At 39.4% G+C, this 23,994-nt stretch overlaps 1 protein-coding gene across 2 annotated transcripts in view; it reads right to left on the reverse strand.

Annotated features, from left to right (window-relative positions):
• LAD1 (ladinin 1) overlaps nt 1–23,994 on the reverse strand; it is a 117,350-nt gene that overhangs the window by 10,215 nt on the left and 83,141 nt on the right. For both annotated transcript variants that reach the window (XM_053706920.1, XM_053706919.1), the window contains exons 4-8: nt 16,813–16,991; nt 16,404–16,581; nt 16,090–16,161; nt 15,967–16,013; nt 15,132–15,204 (exon numbers count right to left, since the gene is read on the reverse strand). In XM_053706920.1, the coding sequence (XP_053562895.1) occupies nt 15,132–15,204; nt 15,967–16,013; nt 16,090–16,161; nt 16,404–16,581; nt 16,813–16,991 (549 nt within the window). The remainder of the gene's footprint in view (nt 1–15,131; nt 15,205–15,966; nt 16,014–16,089; nt 16,162–16,403; nt 16,582–16,812; nt 16,992–23,994) is intronic.

Here is a 23,994-nt window from a genome sequence, read left to right on the forward strand (position 1 = left end):
CACTTTAAATGTATAAACATCAGTGGATGAACTGATTCATTCAAGTATTATATTGGCTATGTATGTCACTTTAAATATATTTGCATAAATAGATGAACTGAATTGTTCAAATCTAATAAGAATGCATATGTAAGTTATTAAATTCACATACAAGGTGCAGCATGTGACAGGATAGATAGCTCATATGCAACTAGATATACTGTTTTGAACATGCCAATATATATGTATTAATACTGTGCAGATAGTCAGTTCAAATGACTGTTGCCGGAGTGTATCCGGTTTGAGTTTGCAGTCAGTAAAATATTTTAGCTTATTATACCAATTTGTTTAGTCTTCATGTATTATTCACAATTGTTATCTGTTCTGTTTATATATAATAGTTATGGTCAAAGGATTTATTTCTAATGGCTACCAACAAGTTGACAGCACGCTAGCGTTTTATCTGATAATGAGTCACTAATAGTCAACGAACCTAAGGCTCAGATATTTCCTCCTCACAAAATTAGTTATAAATATACAGCTTTAAAATAGCTGTTATACAGCACTATTAGTTACTAAAGGTATATAGCATTTCGTTTGTAGTAATGTAGTGATAACTAAGTAAATAGTAATGTAGAAAGCTTTGTGAGATAATATTAAAGTAATTCTTAATATCACTAAGGCTGTTTAGATTCTATAATCTCCTATACCGGCTACCATTTCTGAGGTAAAGTTTTAAAAATTCTATAGAGCTCCCCTAAGCTCTACAACCCCCTGACCGGTTTCGCCCGTATCAGGCTTTTTCAAAGGAACTACTATCTTCAACCAACAGTTAAAAACACATTTGCATATTTAAAAGATTCTACAACTTTGATTAAGGTGTTAACAGCATCAGATTGGCTACAACAGGGTGACATACTTGTCATATTTGTTAACATAATTCTAGTAGCTTGAATACCACTAACATGTGGGATACAGTTTATATACCTGTATCCCACATGTTGGTGGTATTCAAGCTACTAGAATTATGTTAACAAATTTGGACTCGTAAGACGGACCACCAATTGAATTCATTTTGGAACTTATGAATTTTTGTTTAAGTAACAACAACTTTAGGTTTGAATCAGACTTCTACTTGCAGACCCCTGAAACCGCTATGGGCTCCAACATGGCCCCTGCATATGCCAATCTGTATATGGCATGGTACAAACTTTCCTTATGCAACCTCATGCACATGCTAAAATAGCATATTACACCCGCTACATCGATGATGTGTTCTTGGGTAAATGTATTAAATCAGTTTAAAATCCCCATCATATTTAAAATGGAATTCTCAGAGAAAGAAAGAAATTTTCTAGATCTCAATATATTTAAGATTAATTCTGACACTGATTGTAAATTTGGTACATCGCTTTTCTAAAAATTATCAGACAGAATCCCATAGTTGCCATCCCTCACACCAGAAGAATGGTGTAATAGCTTCTCAACTCACTCAGGTGGTAAGGAACAATACTGAGGTATCCATTATGCTTACTCAAATGGATGAGATGGAAATAAAATTGATCCAGCGTGGTTATGAACCAAAACTGGTATATGAAATCAGAAGGAAAATCCTGGAAAACACTCAAGATGAACTGCTGGCGGGGAACCCAGAACCAAAAACAAAGGACGAGAGGCTGAATTTTATGACAACTTTCGACATGTCTCATAGATCGATGAATATTGCTATGAGGAATTGTTGGGAAATACTGAAAAGGGAAAGAAGTCTCCCATTCCAACAATCGCAACCTCCGAGAATGGCATACCGCCGAGCACCCAATCTAAGGGATGTATTGATCGAGACGGACCCATAAAATGCTATGAAAATAAAAACTGTCTGAAACCCACAAAGCTGGGATGCGTGAAGTGCGGAGATTGCATGACCTGCAATAGTATGTTGACTGGGCTAACGTTCCAACATCCACATCTTAACAAGCGCTATAAGATTAATCACAGATTAACATGTACTAGCGATCATGTTATATATCTGCTCATTTTTCCTTGCTCCCTGGTATACGTTGGAAAAATGACAACTATGTTCTGGGAACATATGGCAAATCATAGATTTGCAATCAGGGAAGCCATAAAAGATGGTGACTCAGACCATCCTGTGGCATCTCATTTTGTTCAACATAAACATAGCCTGGCGAGCCTGAAAACAATGTTAATCACATACCCCCTCTACGGAGGGGAGGTAATAGGGCACAGAAGCTATTACTTATGGAATCCAAATGGATATACCTATTGCACACAGTGACACCCAGAGGCATGAACACAATACTGGACTTTAGCCCTTTCTTCAGCAAATCTTGAGTCTCTGTGATCATGGACTGTGTTAAACAACTAAGTTTTCTGTCCAGATTTGAGTTATTGAATCATGTATTTCATGTATGGATGCATGCACATTTGGTTAAACACACACAGATCATTAAAAATCTGCAGATACCTCAGTCGGATTCTCTACCTGCCATACTCCATTAGACATTGGAGACATAAAATTAAATCAAGTGTATACCTTGGTTATAGTCGTTTTATTATTTTCTTTTAATGTGTAGATTATATGTATATATATTTTTAATTTTAGTAAGTTGGTGTCTCAATGATGGGTGGCTGTGTTCCATAAACTTGCCTGCAATTGTTGTCTTCAGTTACTGTTTATGGCTCTGCTATACACGGCAAGGCAGAGGGTAAGATATGAGTCTGACAGCTGTCAAAATCAGCTGATCATTAAAGTCACATGGTACAGAGCCGACTGGCAACACATGATGTCGTCACTCATGTGACACCCATCACCGATCCACACGCACATGGATTGTTTAGCATTTATGCTGCACAGGTGCACAGTATGTAATTTTGATGAAGTTATGTATATAAAGGGGTGTAAAAGGAAGCTCTTGTATTTGCATTTGACAAAGAAACCGTCAGGCTTCGATACGTTATGCTGTTTTAAATATGGTTATTAAATGTTAAGTTTTACTATGAAAGACCAATGAGTGCTGACTTCTGTACTACTATATATATATATATATATATATATATATACGTATATATATATACAATCCAAAATGAAAGGTCTTTAAGTGAAGGAAAACTCTTTAATAGGGTGACGTTTCAGGGTTTCCCCTGTCCTCAAACCCACATATACATAACAAACATAACTTACCTATCTTAAATAGACCAATATCCCCCACCCGCGGCACCACCAGCGCCGTAATGGAAATCCTGGCAACCACGTGGTACAGCTCCACGTTATCGGTTGCCATGGTAACCGGGTAGCAACTCGGCGATCCGCTGTGCAAAAAATAAAAAATAATCAGTACATACATTAAAAGCAATGGTCTATCATGGAAAGCAGGATCGCAGGGATGCAAGGCGGATGATATAAATATACCAGTCTACATGCAAACCAATGAGAACAAGGGGCACAGTCTAATACAGCCAATCATAGCGTGTATGAATATAAACATGTCTGATATCATTGTTAAACAATCTGCTATCGCCTCCTAAGGTACAATATCATTGTTGGAAAAGACAGATAGAGATACAAACCGGTACCTAATCTTATCCGTCTATATCGCAAAGTCCTGAACAATGGGTAACAGATCCGTACATACATCCAAGGCATATATGGTACATTTTCGTGGTACGATCAAACAGCATACGAGGCAATATAAAAAAGCATATAAGGCAACATAAAGATATATATATATATATCATCAGAGTATTATTTTAACAGGAGAGGGATGCTATCCTAAACATTAGATAATGTAAAGAGAATCAAGGACTCTCATAAAAAACAGTGCCAGTCAAGGTGGACATTTAGTCCTTGTGGTGCCATGGTGCCCAATTCGTATATCCATCTTGCCTCATGCTGAAGTAACTTCTTGGCACAATCACCTCCCCTGGATGGTGGCGGTATGTGGTCAATGATTATATTTTTAAATCAGAGACCTTATGTTTTGCTTGAGCAAAATGCCTGGCCACAAGCTGATTGGAAGTCCCCTTTTCCAAGGGGGTTCGAATGGCGGACTGATGGTTCGCCATTCTGGTCCGTAGATCATCCACAGTCTTCCCAACATAAAACAGACCACATTTACAATGCAGAAGATAAACTATATATTGGGTAGTACATGTCACTCTGTGTTTAAAGGGACACTGAACTCAAATGTTTTCTTTCGTGATTCAGATAGAGCATGCAATTTTAAGCAACTTTCTAATTTACTCCTATTATCAAATTATGGTACATATGGTACATTTTCATGGTACAATCAAACAGCATACGAGGCAACATAAAAAAGCATATAAGGCAACATAAAGATATATATATGACTGTTAAAAAAATACTCTGTTAGATGATATATAGATATATATATCTATATATCTATATCATCTAACAGAGTATTATTTTAACAGGAGAGGGATGCTATCCTAAACATTAGATAATATAGGACACAACCTATATGAGCAGGTATGCAAAGCACAGATCATGGTCTCTCATCAAGAGAATCAAGGACTCTCATAAAAAGTTTCCAGACTGCTAGAGCTAAACAGTGTGAAAATTAATAAATATAAAGAAATAAACCTAAAAAATTTGGAATTGGACAAAGAACAGAATTGGATTGGCAAGCTAAAAGAGGATTTAGACAAGTATGAGGGTGAACTAATCGCTTTTAAGAATCGCAAACTGGACGATGTGACAAACGACTATAAGAGCAAGAGTATATATCGTTGGCAACTGATTCCCATGGAAAGGATCCAATACCGTAACAACAGACCATGGAGACAGCGATATAATAGATGCAGAGCCATGGGGATGGTGGAAAGTTCGGGGAATAGCTCTGATTCAGATGCCCCCAATATGTCAACCTCAACATTTCAAGTGGAAAACACAAGGGGCATGACAACTAGGTAAAAAAACGGGGACTGAAGAGGAACCATACCAGGAGGGGGGTTCAAATAGACCCCCCTAGACCCCCGAAGGGGGCCACTCGATGAGAACCTAGTGGTGAACCTCAGTCAACGTGTGCTTTCTACAGATGAAATAAGTGTCCTCAATAAAGGACTATCCTTCATACCTACAACCAAATGTAATGAATTTGATCTCTTCATTGATGTCTAGAAATTCACCAGGACACTAAGATTAAAAGAATACTTTTAAAATTATGAAGAAAAACCTGAACGGACACTAAAGAAAAAAAGCACATTTGACCCCATCAGCTATAACCCCACCTTCTAAACATTCTCACGGATGGTCTTACTAGACTCAACCAAACTTCATGAACGAAGAGGTCTATTTAGACACAACCTGACACAAAGAGAATGGACTGCCTTAAAAAACCTCCAGGAGGACACTTCGATTATACTAATGGAGGCAGATAAAGGCGGAGCAATAGCTGTCCAGGATTACACAGAGTACCACACAGAAATGTGACAGTTTGTCAGGTTGTTAAAAGTTTCTTTGGAATGAATCACAACTGCAGAAGCTAAGTCAGTTATTATATATAATTGTTTGTATCACCCTTGTTATAACTTCCTATGAAGCAGAAAGTTATGCAGTTTTGGGTGAATTGGTGTGTATAGCTTACAAAATGACAGTCTGCGAATCACAAGAGCTGTCTGAACGAAATACCTTAGTGGGACTTCAATGCCTGTGCAGTTCAGATTACCAACTTTTAGTTAGTAGGGAGAGACAGTGATAATACAACAGCTGCTCTAAATCAGTACTCACTTTTGTAAATCTAGGCAGCGGAGTCCTTTGTGACGTACTTTGTGATGTCATGCAAGGGGAGGAGCAAAGGTCCGTGACCGGAGTGATTGGATGGCAAATCTTCCTACGGTAAGTCCGTGCTTCAGGGAAGTAAGGAGGTGACAGTTGCCAAATACCCAGATGCAGCAAGGAGATATTAGACACGGAGGTAAACTTGGTTTCCCAGTGAATACTGCTTGCGTGGCCGTATAGATTACACGCTGTTCCAAACAATATCCATTTAGGCTGTGATGGAATGTAGCTAAACCTTTACAATTAAGCACTAGCAAGCTTGGAGATAAAGTTTCCAGTGGTTAGTTGCGGGAGGTTACCTTGCGTGAAAAGAAACTGCGAAAAGCAGGCTGTGCAGAGGCAAACGAAGTTGCTGAGAGGAGAGCTCAGTGAAACAACTAGCTGTGAACAACTAATGATAATACTAAGCACCTGGTTCTGTGAGCAAGGTGCATTTGAAGGGAAAGGGGGTTGGATTACAACACAGTGAATCTGAGATCCTGTCATAAACCCTGACACAGTTAAATGACTGACACAGTTAAATGACCAGGACACATACAGAAGACTCAGTGGTGATCCCACCTTGCTCTTTAAAAAGAAATTAGACACCATGTTGCAACATATGTATGACATGGATTGCCTTGATAAAGATACTAAAACATATATGACTGTGGAATTTCCAAGAATACCGGTCATATATATATTGCCAAAAATTCACAAGAGCATTCAAGCGCCCCGGAAAGACTATGCCAACCTCTTCATGGCCGAATTCGAGACGGTGGGCACTCCTCTATTTGCAGATGAATGAACAATACTATTTAAAAGGTATATTGATGACCTGTTCCTGCTCTGGCAAGGAACCAAGGAAGATCTAAAACTCTGGTTTGAGATTCTTAATGAAGCACACCCTTCACTGAAATTTAAGATGACACACAGTAGGGATACTGTTGATTTCCTCGATCTGAGAATCTTTAAGAAGAATGGATGCCTACAGAAGATCCTGTTCACCAAGGAGACGGACAAAAATTCCCTCCTCCACGCACAAAGTTGTCATCCTCCAGCACTAAAAAGAGCGTTACCAATTTCGCAATTCAAATGCACTGTTAGAAACAACACTGACCAATTTCTTATGGAACAACAACTTGATGTGATGGAATAGAAATTCCTGTCAAGGGGATACAACAATAGGCACTTGAAAGAAATATAGCACGATATACTTAAAACTAGCCAATAGAGCCTATTACTATCAAAGAATGAGGAAAGACATGACAATAGATTGACCTTCACCACTACTTTTGATATTGACAAACATATCATAGTAGACAGCTTGAAACATAATTGGTCTCTGATAGCTACTGACAAAGACCTTCCATTGCATGGAACATCTCCTCCAAGAATTGGATATCGGAGAGCTAGGTCTCTAAAGGGACCAATTAATACAAACAGATCCCAGAAAATGCTACACCAAGGATACTTGACTAAAAGCTAAACCAGGGTGTTTCTGCTGCTTAAGCTGCACAACCTATGGAGGCCTTTCGACTAAGAATACCTTTAGACATCCCTACTCCAACAGAAGGTTCAACATTAAAGGGACACTGAACCCAAATTTTTTTCTTTCGTGATTCGGATAGAGCATGCAATTTTAAGCAACTGTCTGATTAACTCCTATTATCAATTTTTCTTCGTTCTCTTGCTATTTTTATTTGAAAAAGAAGGCATCTAAGCGAAGGAGCCAGACAATTTTTGGTTCAGTTCCTGGACAGCACTTGTTTATTGGTGGGTGAATGTATCCACCAATCAACAAAAACAACCCAGGTTGTTCACCAAAAATGGCCCGGCATCTAAACTTACATTCTTGCTTTTCAAATAAAGATACCAAGATAACGAAGAAAATTTGATAATAGGAGTAAATTAGAAAGTTGCTTATAATTGCATGCTCTTTCTGAATCACGAAAGAAAATATTTGGGTTCAGTGTCCCTTTAAACACAGAGTGACATGCACTACCCAATATATAGTTTATCTTCTGCATTGTATATGGGGTCTGTTTTATGTTGGGAAGACTGTGGATGATCTACGGACCAGAATGGCGAACCATCAGTCCGCCATTAGAACCACCTTGGAAAAGGGGACTTCCGATCAGCTTGTGGCCAGGCATTTCTCAAGCAAAACATAAGGTCATATAACATATAATCATTGACCACATACCGCCACCATCCAGGGGGGGTGATCGTGCCAAGATGTTACTTCAGCGCGAGGCAAGATGGATATACGTATTGGGCACCATGGCACCACAAGGACTAAATGTCCACCTTGACTGGCACTGTTTTTTATGAGAGTCCTCGATTCTCTTGATGAGAAACCATGATCTGTGCTTTGCATACCTGCTCATATAGGTTCTGTCCTCTAATGTTTATGATAGCATCCCTCTCCTGTTAGAATAATACTCTGTTAGATATATCTTTATGTTGCCTTATATGCTTTTTTATGTTGCCTCGTATGCTGTTTGATTGTACCACAAAAATGTACCATATATGCCTTGGATGTATGGATCTGTTACCCATTGTTCAGGACTTTGCGATATAGACGGATAAGATTAGGTACCAGTTTGTATATTTATCTGTTTTTTGCAACAATGATATTGTACCTTAGGAGGCGATAGCAGATTGTTTAACAATGATATCAGACATGTTTATATTCATACATGCTATGATTGGCTGTATTAGACTGTGCCCCTTGTTCTCATTGGTTTGCATGTAGACTGGTATATTTATATTATCCGCCATGCATCTTTGCAATCCAGCTTTCCATTATTGGTTCAAGCCAAGAATTACCGTCTAGACCATTGCTTTTAATGTTTGTACTGATTATTTTTTATTTTTTGCACAGCGGATCGCCGAGTTGCGTCCCGGTTACCATGGCAACCGATAATGTGGAGCTGTACCTTTTTTATGCGTTTCGTCTTTCCAGTAAACAAGGAGCAATTTATCTCTTGTTTACTGGAAAGACGAAACGCATAAAAAAGGCGAAAGATAGCGGCTGCTGTGCGGACGAGGAATGTGATAAAACTTCTCTCTATTTTATGGGCTTAAACTTTTGTGAGAGGAAGAAAACACAGAGAAATACCTACTCCAGGAGGCAGAGAACCCGCCACTGACTCTCATCTATATATAGTGGATTTCTACTACCCCCTACCAATTGCGGCAACTTACCTCATCAGATTGAGGTATTTTCTGGTAAGGGGATAATCATTTTATTCATCTATCTAATTGGACTCTATGTTCTCTTATAAACATCATTTATTATTATTGATTGTGATTTATTTTTTGTATATTCATGTGTTTTTTGTTTTAGTATAGAACTTCTATGCGCTGTTGACCCCTCGATTCCTTTATATATATATATATATATATATATATATATATATATATATATACATACACACATATATATATATATATATATATATATATATATATAAACACACACACACACACACACATATATATATATATATATACACACACACACACACAGGTATATATATATATATATATATATATATATATATATATATATATATATATTCAACAAAGGAGAATACAGTTCCAAAATATTAGAACCTAGAAACTATCTTAGCCAGCACTGATTATGAATAAAAATGCTAAATAATTCCCAGTTAAAGAACAATGGCCACCCAGGAAGAGCTAACAAAATATAATTAACGCAATGTCATGCAATTAAAGTAACATTTATTAAAGCAAAAAAACGCAACAGTAAGCAGAGGATATTTGGACAAGTCAATACAGAAATATAATTATATGGAAGACCCTTCCCGGGAGGTTAGTTAACAACAAACTGTCCTGAGATGTAGCCCTGTGGGCTCACAAACAGTCTTTGCTTGTTAGGAAATGTGCACATAATCCCCAACCAGGGGAATAAACTGTAGGTATTCAGAGAGCCGGGCATGCCATAATTATAATATCCACAATAGTATAAATGAGGGACCCTGTATATCTCTCTCAAGAGTGGTGTGTCCCAGTGTACTAGAAGAGCAATCTACGGATCCCCGTATCAGATATTAACATCATACCTGACCCATCCTTAGATGGTCCGTGAAGATCCTCATAATGATAATACAGTTCCGGTGCTATCAACACTTAGCTTTGGTTTATACAGCTACACAGCTTCAACAGGTATACACACTCACCCATAGAGTTAAATTCCTCCAAATTAAACAAACACAGGGGCCGAATAGCTACCACCTCAAAATCATTCCAAAAACCAATTGCCAGTAGATGCAGCTGCAACCCCCTCTTCAGTAGAATTCTCCTGCACGCGTTTCACCCGTACAGCAAACTTTTAGTCTGGCTTTATATGGCCTGTATAGTCCATAGTAATTGGTCAAGCTTATTTATTCACGTCATTCCCTATGACGTATATAGGTGAAATAACTTTATTTAGATACATTGTTGCAGCGGTATTTTGCAACTAAGTAATTCATCTTAATCAAAATATAAATCTTCAATATTAATGACATTGTGTATTTTTACTCTGCTATTCAAGTTTAGACAATAATAATTCAATGCTATTACCTATGATATTCATAAATTGACAGCAATGGCAGGCTTCAGTGTAAATAAAGGTACAATGTTTATATATACATTAACGACTTATAGAGCTATTTAATTCTCCAAAAAGGGGGCCTATATCAATATACTCAAACAGACTCATCAATTATATTAAAAATAATAATTTTCATGGGTTTGCAGGATACTCACTCTAATAAATGGGCCCAATTGGGGATCACTACACTGTCAGACCTTTGGATTTCCAACCCAAAGGAGGGTTTTAAGCCCATTTCTCAGATTGGAGAGGATTGTGTGCCACCTTGGTATTTCTTATTTGAATACTACAGAGTCAAAAGCTTCTTACTAAGTTGGGGCTTCAATCCTTACTTTAGCTCGCCCACTGACCGCCTGGGAATCTGTGTGGAATCTTGGAAATAGACTTTGTGGCCCCTTATCATTTCACTATACCCTTCTGGGTTCATCCTCATCTCCAGACCCTCTGGCCCACCTATTGAAGTGGGAGGCCCTTTTGGGGATGACCATTTCAATGGAGACTTGGGGACGCACCTTTGAACTTACCCGTAAAACTATTCATTGCACTACCCTGTTTGAAACATATTATAAATTGTTAGTACATTGGTACTACGTCCTTTCCAGACTCTCTAAAATATTCCCAAATGTATCACCTGACTGTTGGAGAAATTGTGGCCAGAAGGGTAACGTCATGCATATATGGTGGGACTGTCCTAAGCTCCGCCCCCTATGGAACACTTGCTTTCGTGTACTTTCCAAACTGGGCATCTTTCTTCATAAATCACCTGCAGTAGCTCTTCTACACTTAGGCCTACATCCCCTCCCCAAACACCACTCTTATTTTTACATATATCTTTTTATGGCTACTAAGCACACCATTGCATGCGCTTGGAAGAGCGAGTGCCTCCCAAATTGGTCTAAAATCTGCGACACAATGGCCTACCTATACACTATGGAGAAAGACATCTATTACAAATTAGGCACTTCTGACCTTTTTGAATTAATTTGGGCAGACTGGCAGCTTCATTTTGACACAATCTGGAAACCGAACCCCCTGACTACTGATTGATTAATCTCCCTAATACTATCCATTTGTTTCCTGACTGGATGTTGCTTTAAAACCCCCCCATTCTCGTCCTCCTCCCCCCCCCCCCCCATCCTCCCTATTCTTCAATTTAACTTTACTTTAAGTTTATCTGGGGACGTTATGTCCCTCTTTTGTGTCATGTTTCTAAAGTCCCTCATTTTGGGTACTTTCACCACCTCTGTTGTTTATTGTGGAATATGTAAATCTTAATTGGTATATTATATACATTGGTATACATTGGTATATATACATATATAATTGGTATATATATATACATTCGTGATCTTTGACTAATTAGTTTTCATTGTAATTGTCCTTTTTCTTACATTTACTGTATTATGTGAAATTTTTCAATAAAGCATTTGAAAAGTTAAAAAAAAAAAATAATAATAATAATTTTTCATACTCCATTAGTGTCGCTATTTTGTAAATAAAATATTTGAACGGGTTCAGGGAAGGATTTTATCCATTATTGTGTAACACTTTATAACTTAGACCCCGTAAAAATAGTTACCTGTAACATACTGACTAATCTATTATTATATTTGTTTCCATTTAGCTAGTATATGTAGACAAAATGACTTTTTAGTTTTTTATAAATTTTTATAGAAAGGATGCATAATTAATTTCTTCATTCAGGCCACTAGGATTAAGTGCCACTAAACCTAAAAAAATTATTTCATGATTCAGAAAGAGAATACACATTTAAACAACAATCCAATGTACTTCTATTATTTATTTTGCTTTTTTTTTTTTAGATATCTTTAGTTGAAGAAAAAGCAATGCACATGGATAAGCCAATCACATGAGGCTTCTAAGTGCAGCAACCAATCAGCAGCTACTGAGCCTATCTAGATATGCTTTTCCGCAAAGAATATCAAGAGAATAAAACAAATTAGATAATAGAAGTATATTAGAAAGTTGCTTAAAATTGCATGCTCTTTCTATATCATGAAATAAAAAAATGGGTTTCATGAACCTTTAAGTTAAAAATCCATCTGTATTCCTTTTGCAATAATAGCTTATCAAAGTCACCTCCTCTCCCCTTTAAATCTAATTTCTCCAGACCCACAAATTTTAGTTGATTTTTATTACTCTCATGAAAGATTTTAAAAGGACGTAACACACTGCTGTTTTCAATTTCAATTTTAATATCTCTCTTATGAATCTTTCCCCTTTTGTCCACAAAATAAGCTCCTTGTTGAATATTCCTACATACTAAACATTTTCTGCACTTTCTGTTGCCGTCTTTCAAAGTTATTTTTCTCAGACAGTTTTGTCCTTCCTTTCTGTTAAAATGGCTAGATATCAATTTTTCTTTTAGGTTGATTACATAAGTCTGTGAACCTTTGACTTGTTCCCAGTTTGTTTGATTGAGAGCTTGCATTGTATGACTGTATTAGGGACCCAGGTTTTGGGAGAGACCTTGACAAGGTACCTGGGCTTGTCCCATTTGGCCTGATGCGGTAACTAACTCTTCCAGTTTTGCTCTTAATCTTAGCTGAGTACATGCAAGTAAGTGCTAGACTTCCTCTGTGTGTTGTATTAATTTGTTTTGTAATTTTCCCTATGGGCCTTGCACCCAGACTTTCCTGGGGTTAACTGCCTGGGACTCTGGGGACAGTGCAACTACTGTAAATTTTATTAAGCACCCAGGGCTGTGCATGTTGCAGAGTCACAGGATGTGTAACCAGTCCAGTCTGAGAGTGTAGTTCCCTTCCGTGTTTTGTATATGTCTAGGGTGATTACATAAGTCTTTGAGTGTAAACCCTTGCTTTGTTCCCAGTTTGTTGGATTGAGAGCTTGCATTGTGTGGCTGTATTTGGGACCCAGGTTTTGGGAGAGACCTTGACGTGGTACCTGGGCTTGTCCCATTTGGCCAGATGCGGTAACTAACTCTTTCAGTTTTGCTTTTAATCTTAGCTGAGTGCTTGCAAGTGAGTGCTAGACTACTCTGTGTGTTGTATTAATTTGTTTTGTAATTTTCCCTATGGGCCTTGCACCCAGACTTGACGGGGGTTAAGTGCCTGGGACTCTGGGGACAGTGCAGCTACTGTGAGTACTATTGAGCACCCAGGGCTGTGCACGTTGCAGGGTCACAGGACGTGTACCCAGTCCAGTCTGAGAGTGCAGTCCCCTTCCATGTTTTGTATGTATATATATATATATATATATACACACACACAAAATCTAACCTTTCACACCAAGTGAATAATGATATGTGTAAAGGGAACAGAAATGGTGTCAAAACCAATTATCAATCTCCATTTCTGATGCAAGGGGAGTACAAAATAATAAGTATAAAAGTCAAGCAAAAAGAACAAAACAGTATATTCCTATCCTGCAATTTGCGTTCTAAAAAATCTTAAAGATATAAATAAAAAACAATGCTGGAGCAATGAATTCAAAAGATAATTATTGACTCCTAACCATTGACCTAATCTCAAAAATGAGATTTACAAAAATATCTAAAAATAAAATAAGGCAACAATAATTAAAGCCAAAGGAAAAATAGTTCATCTAAGTTCATTCAACTGAGTGCCCAGGGTTGGGCCATGATCTCAAATACCAAATGTGCTGGGCCACCTTCTGTACTTCCACTCAAAGAATGAGAAATCAAAAAAGGAAAATAGCAACATAGCGGTCCCCATATTGTTACCTCTGTACTACAGTTAATGCAGATACCTCTCCATGACCTGTTCCTTTAAAGCCGAACTCCTTCACTGCAGGCTGTTACTTCACAGATCCCCTCACGAAGCTCTCTGGCAGCTTGTGCATTGTGTATAGCAATGCGTGCCTATAGACAGACCTTCAACGTATATGCAGCACCCATCTCCCATCTTGGCTTTCTCTGCCTAGCACTCTCTTGCTTCTCATGGCTTAGGGATTCTCTGTCTTCCCTAATATCAATGTACGATTCCTTGAGGTTGGGGAATATCTCTACCACTCATGGTTGCTACTTAAAACAACTTCCTCAGCTTTCCTGATAACAATAGACACCAGCTAAACCCTCTCTTGTCCCACTCAGCAGTTACGTGAGTTTTACCCTCATACTATGGGGCTTCTTCTACCTTTATTGTATTCCTTTTTTTCTTTCTCATTCTTTGATGAGTGGAAGTAAAGCGTCTGGCCCTGTACATTTGGTATTTGAGATCATGGCCCAACACTGGGCACCCAGTTGAATTAACTTTGATTATCTCTTTTTCCTTTGGTTTTAATTATGGTTGCCTTATTTTAGACATTTTTGGAAATCTCATTATTGAGATTAGGTGAATGTTTTGGTTTTTTTGCTTCCTACTGCCACAATCTTTGTTTTCTTTCTCTATCTTCTCCACCAGCAGTGCACACTGAACTTTCCTCTTCTTATCAGTGCTAGCAATGCAGCTGGTGCAACTAGCAATTGCAGCTGGTGCAAATAGAATAAATATGAATTGCCTGCACAAGGAAGGTATATAAAGTGTGCTAAAGAGTAAATCTAGTAAGTTTACCCTGATGAATTAACTTAAAAAAAAACTTTTTAGAAGGACAACTGGAACCTGACATGTAAAAGGCACCTAAAAAGATCCCATCATTTTGTGAGAGATTACAGTTTAAGAACAGAGAAAAGACCCACCCGTGACAATATATTTTTGCTGTGGGTGTTTTTGTTAACAAGCACACATGTACCTGGATAGCTGATGCATATTTTTCCATTCGATCCCCCAACTTTCGACTCCGGAGAGAAAATCTGAGACTAGAACTGAGGAGAAAAACAATAAAAATACATGGATTCCAGATAAATAAGATATCTGATGACTTACTGAGTGTTCATGACATCTTCTAACCTATTGTGTGTCTGACATATCAGGCTGGTAAATAACATTTAACGATATCCTTCACCAATATGTCATTCTTTTTTTCATACACTAGATTTCCCCTTTGTGGTGTCAATCTGCCATTTTTTTTCTATAATTTTATAGTTAGTGAGACCACTGCCAGTCAGTGAAACTAAATAACTATTCCCTAACTGCCAATGATAATTCTTTAAAGAGGAAAACAGCATCTTGATGATCAAAGCTGCTCTTAAAAGACATGTTTTATGAGTAGTTATTGGGGCCGATTTATCAAGCTCCATACAGAGCTTGATGCCCCTGTTTCTGCACAAGTCTTCAGGCTCGCCGGAAACAGAAGTTATGAAGCAGCGGTTTAAAGAACACTGCTCCATAACTTGTCCACCTGCTCTGAGGCCGCGGACAGAAATCAATTGACACCCCCTGCTAGCGGCTGATTGGCCGTGAATCTGCAGGGGGCGGCATTGCACAAGCAGTTACAAGAACTGCTGGTGCAATGATAAATGCCGACAGCATATGCTGTTGGCATTTATCGATGTGCAGCGGACATGATAAGCTACATCGTATCATGTCCACTCGCACTATCATAAATCTACCCCGTTATGTGAATGAAGATCCCACCAGAAACATTGAAGATATCTTTATACCTATGTAGAATCTGGAAGACATACCTGCGCATCAAACCACTGTCTGCCTGGTCCTCACTCTGAGACGCTATCTGAAAACACGTAGACATTTAGCAATGGCCAGTATTAACAACTTTACTATCTACCACTATAATTTAATTTACTCACTCGAAAAGAGCTGGTCTGGGGACTACACCGTTTAAGTGGGGATGTGGCAGGTGGAGACTTGTGAAGTTCATCCTGGAAAGAAAGGATAATGAAACTTTATGGTCAAGTCTACGGCAGTTAATGTTCAGGGGGAAAAAGGAACTATGGTGTTGGTTAACTGTTGTACAATGTTATTAGCCCAATTGGAAAAAATACTACAAAAATTACACTGAAGTACAAAGACATCAAATGGTGTTTCTTGATCTGTTAGTCAACAACTATAGAGGTAATGATGTATAAAAAGGTTATGCAACAAGATAACTGATTTGTCTCACCTCTTTAGTGTTCACATGTGTATAGTTTGTTGGGGGAATCTGCATTTCAATTTTTTTCAGTGTTCTGGTAACTGTGGGGGCACTTTCCTCTGTTCTGTCTGTGACAGGTGGGGGACTTAGTACCTGCTGTCCTCCAACCATATCACTCGTACTTGGCTTCCGTGCTATCTTTACAGAGCTGTGGAAAGAGATATTAGAGTACAAACCTGAGGCATTAAGAGGATGCATGTGGATTTTAGTAATGAGACTTAAAAGAAAATGTTTAAGACAGAGAGAAGCTGATTCAGTCTTCTTTTTTTTATTGGGGAAGTACTGGAAAAGTTAAGAGAGAAATATATACATGATTAGGTCAGTCCGAGGGAGGACATGTTTGTGTTGTTATTACAGATACATTTATTCATAGTTATACCTTACAAACACCTGACTTTTGAACTTGGAGGTGCTGTCAGTGTTGGGGATGGTTACTGTGCTGCTACATGATTCTGCAGTGTCTGTAGGGGTAACATTCACCATGGCACTGGAGATACTAGTTATACTGGGAGGTCTGTCAGCTCTCTGCTCCCCTGATGATTTGCTAGTACTCTGAACCTGCAGAAACAATGATGCAAAGTGTTTACTGATATGGGGTCTGTTAATGTGTTAAAGGGATAGAAAGAAAAAAAATTATGAGGCATTTGAATAAAAGGAATTTATGAAAAACCCTGCTTAAATTTAAATTTAATTGCTATCACAAAATTCACAATGCATACACTTGTTGTTCATTGGTTGATAGGAACAACCGAAAAGCAGAAGCAGAATACTGGCGCTAGTGTGCTAGCTGGGGGTAATTATAATTATATTTAAGTGTGCTATGCGATAAAATATGTACTCGCAATTTCCAAACAACAGACAATAAACAACCAAATAGTTAAATAAAAGCACAATGTGCAAAACTGCCAGATTAAATAAATTTACTAAATTAAGTGGATATACAAATTAAAAATGTGTCGACCCAAACTAAAAATACTATAAAATAGGATGTCCAGATAATATATAAACATTACATGTCACAAAGCCAAGCTTTGATAAATGCTATCATCTGCATGTGAATCGAAAAAACTAAACTCTGCATAGTTAGTTTGCGGCTCGATAGCCTATGGCTGCCCTTCTAGCCACAAAGTTAATAGTACCACTCACAACGGCTCTTTCAACGCCAGAGCTTACCTGTACTTGACAGGGATATGTGTGTTTCTTTGTCCGCTCCTACTGCTCTTACTCACAATAAAGTGATTGCGCTCAAGACTCAGATCAGAGACCGTGTTTTCCTGACAGCGGCGTCTGACATCTGTAAAGCAGGTTCAGATGACATATGATTTTCCACTTGATACACGAAAGTAGTTTTTTCTTTGATGTTTCCAGACTTATGTCCATTGGCTGAGTAAGTCTGGAAACATCAAAGAAAAAATTACTATCGTATATCGAGTGGAAGATCACGTGTCATCTGAACCCACCTGTCAGGGTATTTTCCCTGATCTGTTTGCCATGTGCTGCTGGCAGCCATTTCACTCACCTCTCTTCCTGACTCTGGTCCATACTGCGTGATGCTGCTCATTTCCTGCACTTCCTTTTATGGTCAGACTGGTGTACATCATCCGTGTGAGACAGGATGCAGTCTCAGAATTGTGATGTCATCACTTATTATTTAAAGGACCTGTTTGTGAGAGCTCCTGTGTATTACCTGGCTGTCTGACGTCCCTCCTGGTTCCTAATCCCTGGCTTGTTCCTGACTCTGCTGTTCTCCTTGTTCCTGATTCCGGCTCGTCTGACTATTCGCTTTGGCTCCTGACTTGGCTCGTCTGACTACCAGTTCTGGTTTTGATTCCTGGCTTGTTATTTGACTTATGGACTTTTTATTATTTTTTGCTATAAATAAAGGTGTGATTATTTTTGCACTTCTTGTCTCAGTCTGATTCCTGGCACCCTGACATTATGCAAGGGACATGAATCCTGATAGTGCTACTAATCCACCTTTACCTGCCATAATTTCCAGGATGGATGAACAGGATCACAGTTTGGATCAATTTGCACTATACCTGCAAACATAGTAGATATGGTTGAAAAAAGACTGAAGTCCATCGAGTTCAACCTATACAAATCTAAAATACTTACAATAAGCTCCAGTTAAGATTAAATAACCCCATTAAAATGTGACCCATTTAATACTAGCAATCATATCCATGAATTTTGTTTGTATACAGAAATTTATCCAGACTATTTTTAAATGTATCTATGGTATTGGCATTCACTACCTCCTTTGGTAATGAGTTCCACAATTTTATTGCTCTTGCAGTAAAAAAACATTTCCGTTGCAGGAGATTAAATCTCCTTTCCTCCAACCTTAAATTATGACCTCTTGTCAGAAACAATTTTCTTGGAATAAACAGAGCTTCTGCCATCTCTGTATATGGGCCTTGAATATATTTATATAAAGTAATCATGTCACCTCTCAAGCGCCTTTTTCTAAAGAAAACAGACCCAGTTTGGCTAGCCTCTCCTCATAGGTTAATTTCTCCAATCCCCTTATTAGCTTTGTGGCCCTTCTCTGAACTTTTTCTAGTTCAGCAATATCTTTTTTAGCAATCGGTCCCCAGAACTGCACTCCAAACTCAAGGTGAGGTCTTACCAGGGCTTTATATAATTACAGAATTATGCTTTCCTCCCTTGAATCAATGCCTCTTTTAATACATGCTAGTATCTTATTAGCCTTTGAAGCCGCTGCCCTGCATTGTGCACCCATCTTTAGCTTGTTATCTATTACTACTCCCAAATCCCTTTCCTCCTGTGTTTGGCTAAGTCTTGTCCCATTTAAAAAATACGTAGCCTGCTTATTTTTACTTCCAAAATGTAGAACCTTGCATTTTTCCGTATTAAATCTCATTTTCCATTCACTTGCCCATAGTTCTAATTTTAGCAAATCCCTTTGTAAAGAGAGTTCGTCCTGCTCTGACCTAATGACCTTACTTAACTTAGTATCATCTGCAAAAATAGAGATGTCGCTATTTAATTCTTGCTCCAAGTCATTTATAAAAATATTAAAAAGAACAGGGCCCAGTACTGATCCCTGGGGGACGCCACTGATTACCTTTGTCCAATCTGAGTATGATCCATTTACTACTACTCGTTGCTCCCTATCTTTTATCCAGTTATTTATCCATGAGCTAACATTTTCAGCTATTCCCAGTCCCTTAATTTTGTGCATTAATCTTTCATGTGGCACTGTATCAAATGCCTTTGCAAAATCTAAGTATATCACATCAACCTTTATCTATATTTTTACTTACTTCCTTGTAGAATCTAATTAGATTAGTTTGACATGATCTATTTCTCCTAAAGCCATGCTGATTAGAACTCATAATCTTGTTTACACGAATATGCTCATCAATATAATCCCTTATAATCCCTTCAAATATCTTCCCCACTATTGATGTCAGACTAACTGGTCTATAGCTTCCTGGATCATCCCTGCTTCCCTTTTTGAAGAGTGGCACCACATCAGCTTTACGCCAATCCTGGGGTACCATGCCTGAGGATAATGAGTCTTGAAAAATTAAGAGTAAAGGTTTGTCTATAACAGTGCTAAGTTCCCTTAACACCCTTGGGTGTATTCCATCTGGGCCTGGAGTTTTATTTACCTTAATATTTTCCAGTTTTTTCCTGATATCCTCTAAACAAAACCCAGTTAGTGGTATGACTCGCACTGCACATTTGGACCAAAGTGTACCGCAAGTTATGGCTTGTCTTTGCAAAATCTAAGTATATCACATCAACTGATTCCCCTTTATCTATATTTTTACTTACTTCCTCGTAGAATCTAATTAGATTAGTTTGACATGATCTATTTCTCCTAAAGCCATGCTGATTAGAACTCATAATCTTGTTTACACGAATATGCTCATCAATATAATCCCTTATAATCCCTTCAGATATCTTCCCCACTATTGATGTCAGACTAACTGGTCTATAGCTTCCTGGATCATCCCTGCTTCCCTTTTTGAAGAGTGGCACCACATCAGCTTTACGCCAATCCTGGGGTACCATGCCTGAGGATAATGAGTCTTGAAAAATTAAGAGTAAAGGTTTGTCTATAACAGTGTTAAATTCCCTTAACACCCTTGGGTGTATTCCAATTGGGCCTGGAGTTTTATTTACCTTAATATTTTCCAGTTTTTTCCTGATATCCTCTAAACAAAACCCAGTTAGTGGTATGACTCGCACTGCACATTTGGACCAAAGTGTACCGCAAGTTATGGCTGCTCCTGTTTCCACTGCTGCACCTAGTCCTACCAGGAGCATGTCCAGTTCTGCACCTCTACCTCAGCGATATGGAGGCAATCCTAATCAGTGCAGAGGGTTTTTGAACCAGGTGGGCATTTACTTTGAGATGTTACCTCAGGTGTTTCCCTCTGGCAGAGCTAAGGTGGGATTTCTCATCTTGTTACTCTCTGACACAGCTCTTGCCTGGGCTAATCCCTTGTGGGAGACTAATAAAGCTGTGATTTCAATTACCCTGAATTTGTGGCCTCCTTTCGAAGGGTATTTGATGTTCTGGCTCGCTCCTCCTCTGCTGCTAAACGACTCATGTCCATTCAGCAAGGTACAAGATCTGTTGCTCAGTATGCCATTGAGTTCCATATGCTTGCCGCAGAAGTAGGTTGGAACAATGAAGCCCTTGTTGCCGCCTTCTTTCATGGGCTCTCTGATGCGATTAAGGACAAAGTTGCTGCCAGAGATTTACCAGAAGATCTCGAGGCATTGGTGTCTTTTTTTATCCTAATTGACATCAGACTAAGTGAGAGGCCCTCTTTCAAGCAGCGCTTATGGAAGCCTCCTGTTCCGTTGTCTCCTACGTGTTTGTTCCCACCCATGCCTCCCTCTCCTCCCATGCCTCCTGGTCCCGAGTCACCAAGTACTGCTGAGCCGATGCAGTTGGGATTCATGCATCTCTCCGCGGCGGAGAGGGCCTTAAGGAGGAGGGAGGGGCTCTGCCTCTATTGTGGGTTACAGGGCCACCTTTTGAAGTCTTGTCCTACACGGCCGGGAAACGCTCACACCTAAGGTCCTGTCGGAGGCAGACCTTGGGTGGTTTATCCTCGCCCCTGGAACCGCTAAAGGAGAAACCTTTGGTCACGGTTGTACTTTCCTGGGTGGACTCCTCCATAGTCACCCAGGCTCTTGTTGACTCCGGTGCTGCAGGCTATTTCATTGACAGTGCTTTTGTATCAAAGCACTCCATTCCTGTTTTGCCTCAGTCTGTTCCGCTTGCTATTGAGGCCATTGATGGCAGGCCCCTTCAGCCCGCACTCATTACTCACGAAACTGCTCCGTTATCCATGGCTGTTGGGGCTCTCCATTTTGAAACCCTCCAGTTCCAGGTGATAAACTCTCCACATTTTCCGGTTATTCTGGGTTATCCCTGGCTCCAAAAACACAATCCCAATCTCTACTGGCACAGGTCCGAAATGTTGTCGTGGTCTCCTCAATGTATTCCCACTTGTCTTCGGAAACCAGTTAAAGTCTTGTGCACATCTTCGGTATCTCAATTGCCAGAGGAGTACCGAGAGTTCCTAGACGTTTTTGACAAGGTGCGTGCCGGTACGTTGCCTCCTCACCGGTTTTTACGATTGTGCCATAGACCTGCAACCCGGAGCCATTCCTCCTCGGGGCCGGGTTTACCCTCTGTCTGTTGCGGAGAATTGTGATATGGAGGAGTATGTTGCCGAAACTCTGTCGCGGGGGATCATCCGCAAATCCTACTCTCCTGCAGGGGCTGGCTTCTTCTTTGTGACGAAAAAGGGTAGCGAGTTAAGACCATGCATCGATTATAGGTGTCTTAATCGTCTTACCATTAAGAATGCTTATCCTATTCCGCTCATTACGGAACTCTTTGATCGCCTCAAGGGAGCTACGGTCTTTACTAAGAGGAGCGTACAATCTCGTTAGGATCAAGGAGGGCCACAAATGGAAAACAGCATTTAAGACCAGGAGCGGGCATTATGAGTATCTTGTAATGCCCTTTGGCCTATGTAATGCTCCTGCTGTTTTCCAGGAATTTATTAATGATGTCCTATAAGATATGTTGCAACATTTTGTTGTGGTGTACTTAGACGGCATCCTCATACACTCACCCACACTTGAGGCTCATCGTTCTGATGTTACACGGGTTCTTCAGAGACTACGTGAGAATGGCCTGTTTTGTAAACTCGAGAAATGTGAGTTCCATCAGACTCAAGTAACCTTCCTAGGTTATTTTATCTCCGTTGCAGGGTTCTCCATGGTTCCTGACAAGTTATCTGCAGTTCTGCAGTGGCATCGCCCAGTTGGTCTTCGGTCTATTCAACGTTTTTTGGGGTTTGACAATTACTATAGAAAGTTTATTAAAAACTTTTCTTCCTTGGTCAAACCTATCACAGACATGACCCGTAAAGAGAATGATCCACTCCATTGGTCACCTACTGCCATTAAGGCCTTTGATAGTCTTAAGACTTCATTTGCTGCTGCTCCAGTTCTGGCTCATCCTAACCCTGTCCTGCCTTTCGTTCTTGAGGTTGATGCGTCTGAGACTGGAGTAGGTGCCCTCTTGTCTCAACGTCCTACGCCTGACGGTTCCTTGCATCTGTGTGGTTTCTTCTCTAAAAAATTGTCTCCAGTGAGTGCAATTATGAAATTGGTGACAGGAAATTACTGGCCATAATTTTGGTACTCAAGGAATGGAGGCATCTTCTCGAGGGTACTAGCGTGCCAGTGCTCAATCTTATGGACCACAAGAATTTAACTTATCTATCTGAAGCAAAACGTTTGTCGCCTAGACAGGCCAGATGGGTGCTATTTTTGTCTCGGTTTAATTATGTGGTCTCCTACCTGATGCCCTCTCTCGACAATTTTTGCCTCTGTCCAAGGAGGAGTCTGTACCTACTCCAGTTATACCTCCTGACCATATTTTGGCTACCATACGTACTAATTTGACTTCTCCCTTGGGGGAGGAGATCCTGGCTGCACAAACCAATGCACCTCCTGAGAAACCTAGTGGTAAGTGTTTTGTTCCTGAGAATCTTCAAACTAAACTTTTGCACACTTACCACTATCCCAAAGCTGCAGATCACCCAGGCAAGAACCAAATGATTTGGTCTGTCACTCGACAATTCTGGTGGCCAGCTCTTCGTTCTGATGTTGCTGCATATGTTGCCTCTTGCTCAGTTTGTGCACATAATAAGACTCCTCCACGTCTTCCTGTGGGTCTTCTTCAACCTATTGCTAATGGTGAGCGTCCTTGGACACATCTTTCCATGGACTTCATTGTCGAGCTCCCTGTTTCCAATGGCAATACTGTTATCCTTATGGTGGTTGACCGTTTTTCTAAAATGTCACATTGTATTCCCTTGAAGAAGTTGCCTACTGCTCAGGAGCTTGCTTTAATTTTTGCCCGGGAGGTCTTCCATTTACATGGGTTACCCAAGGAGATAGTGTCGGAACGGGGTAGCCAGTTTGTCTCCAGATTTTGGTGTTCCTTTTGTGCTCAAATGGGGATCCAGCTTTCCTTCTACTCGGCATATCA

The sequence above is a fragment of the Bombina bombina genome, chromosome 3, assembly GCF_027579735.1.
Source record: "Bombina bombina isolate aBomBom1 chromosome 3, aBomBom1.pri, whole genome shotgun sequence".
NCBI lineage: Eukaryota > Metazoa > Chordata > Amphibia > Anura > Bombinatoridae > Bombina > Bombina bombina.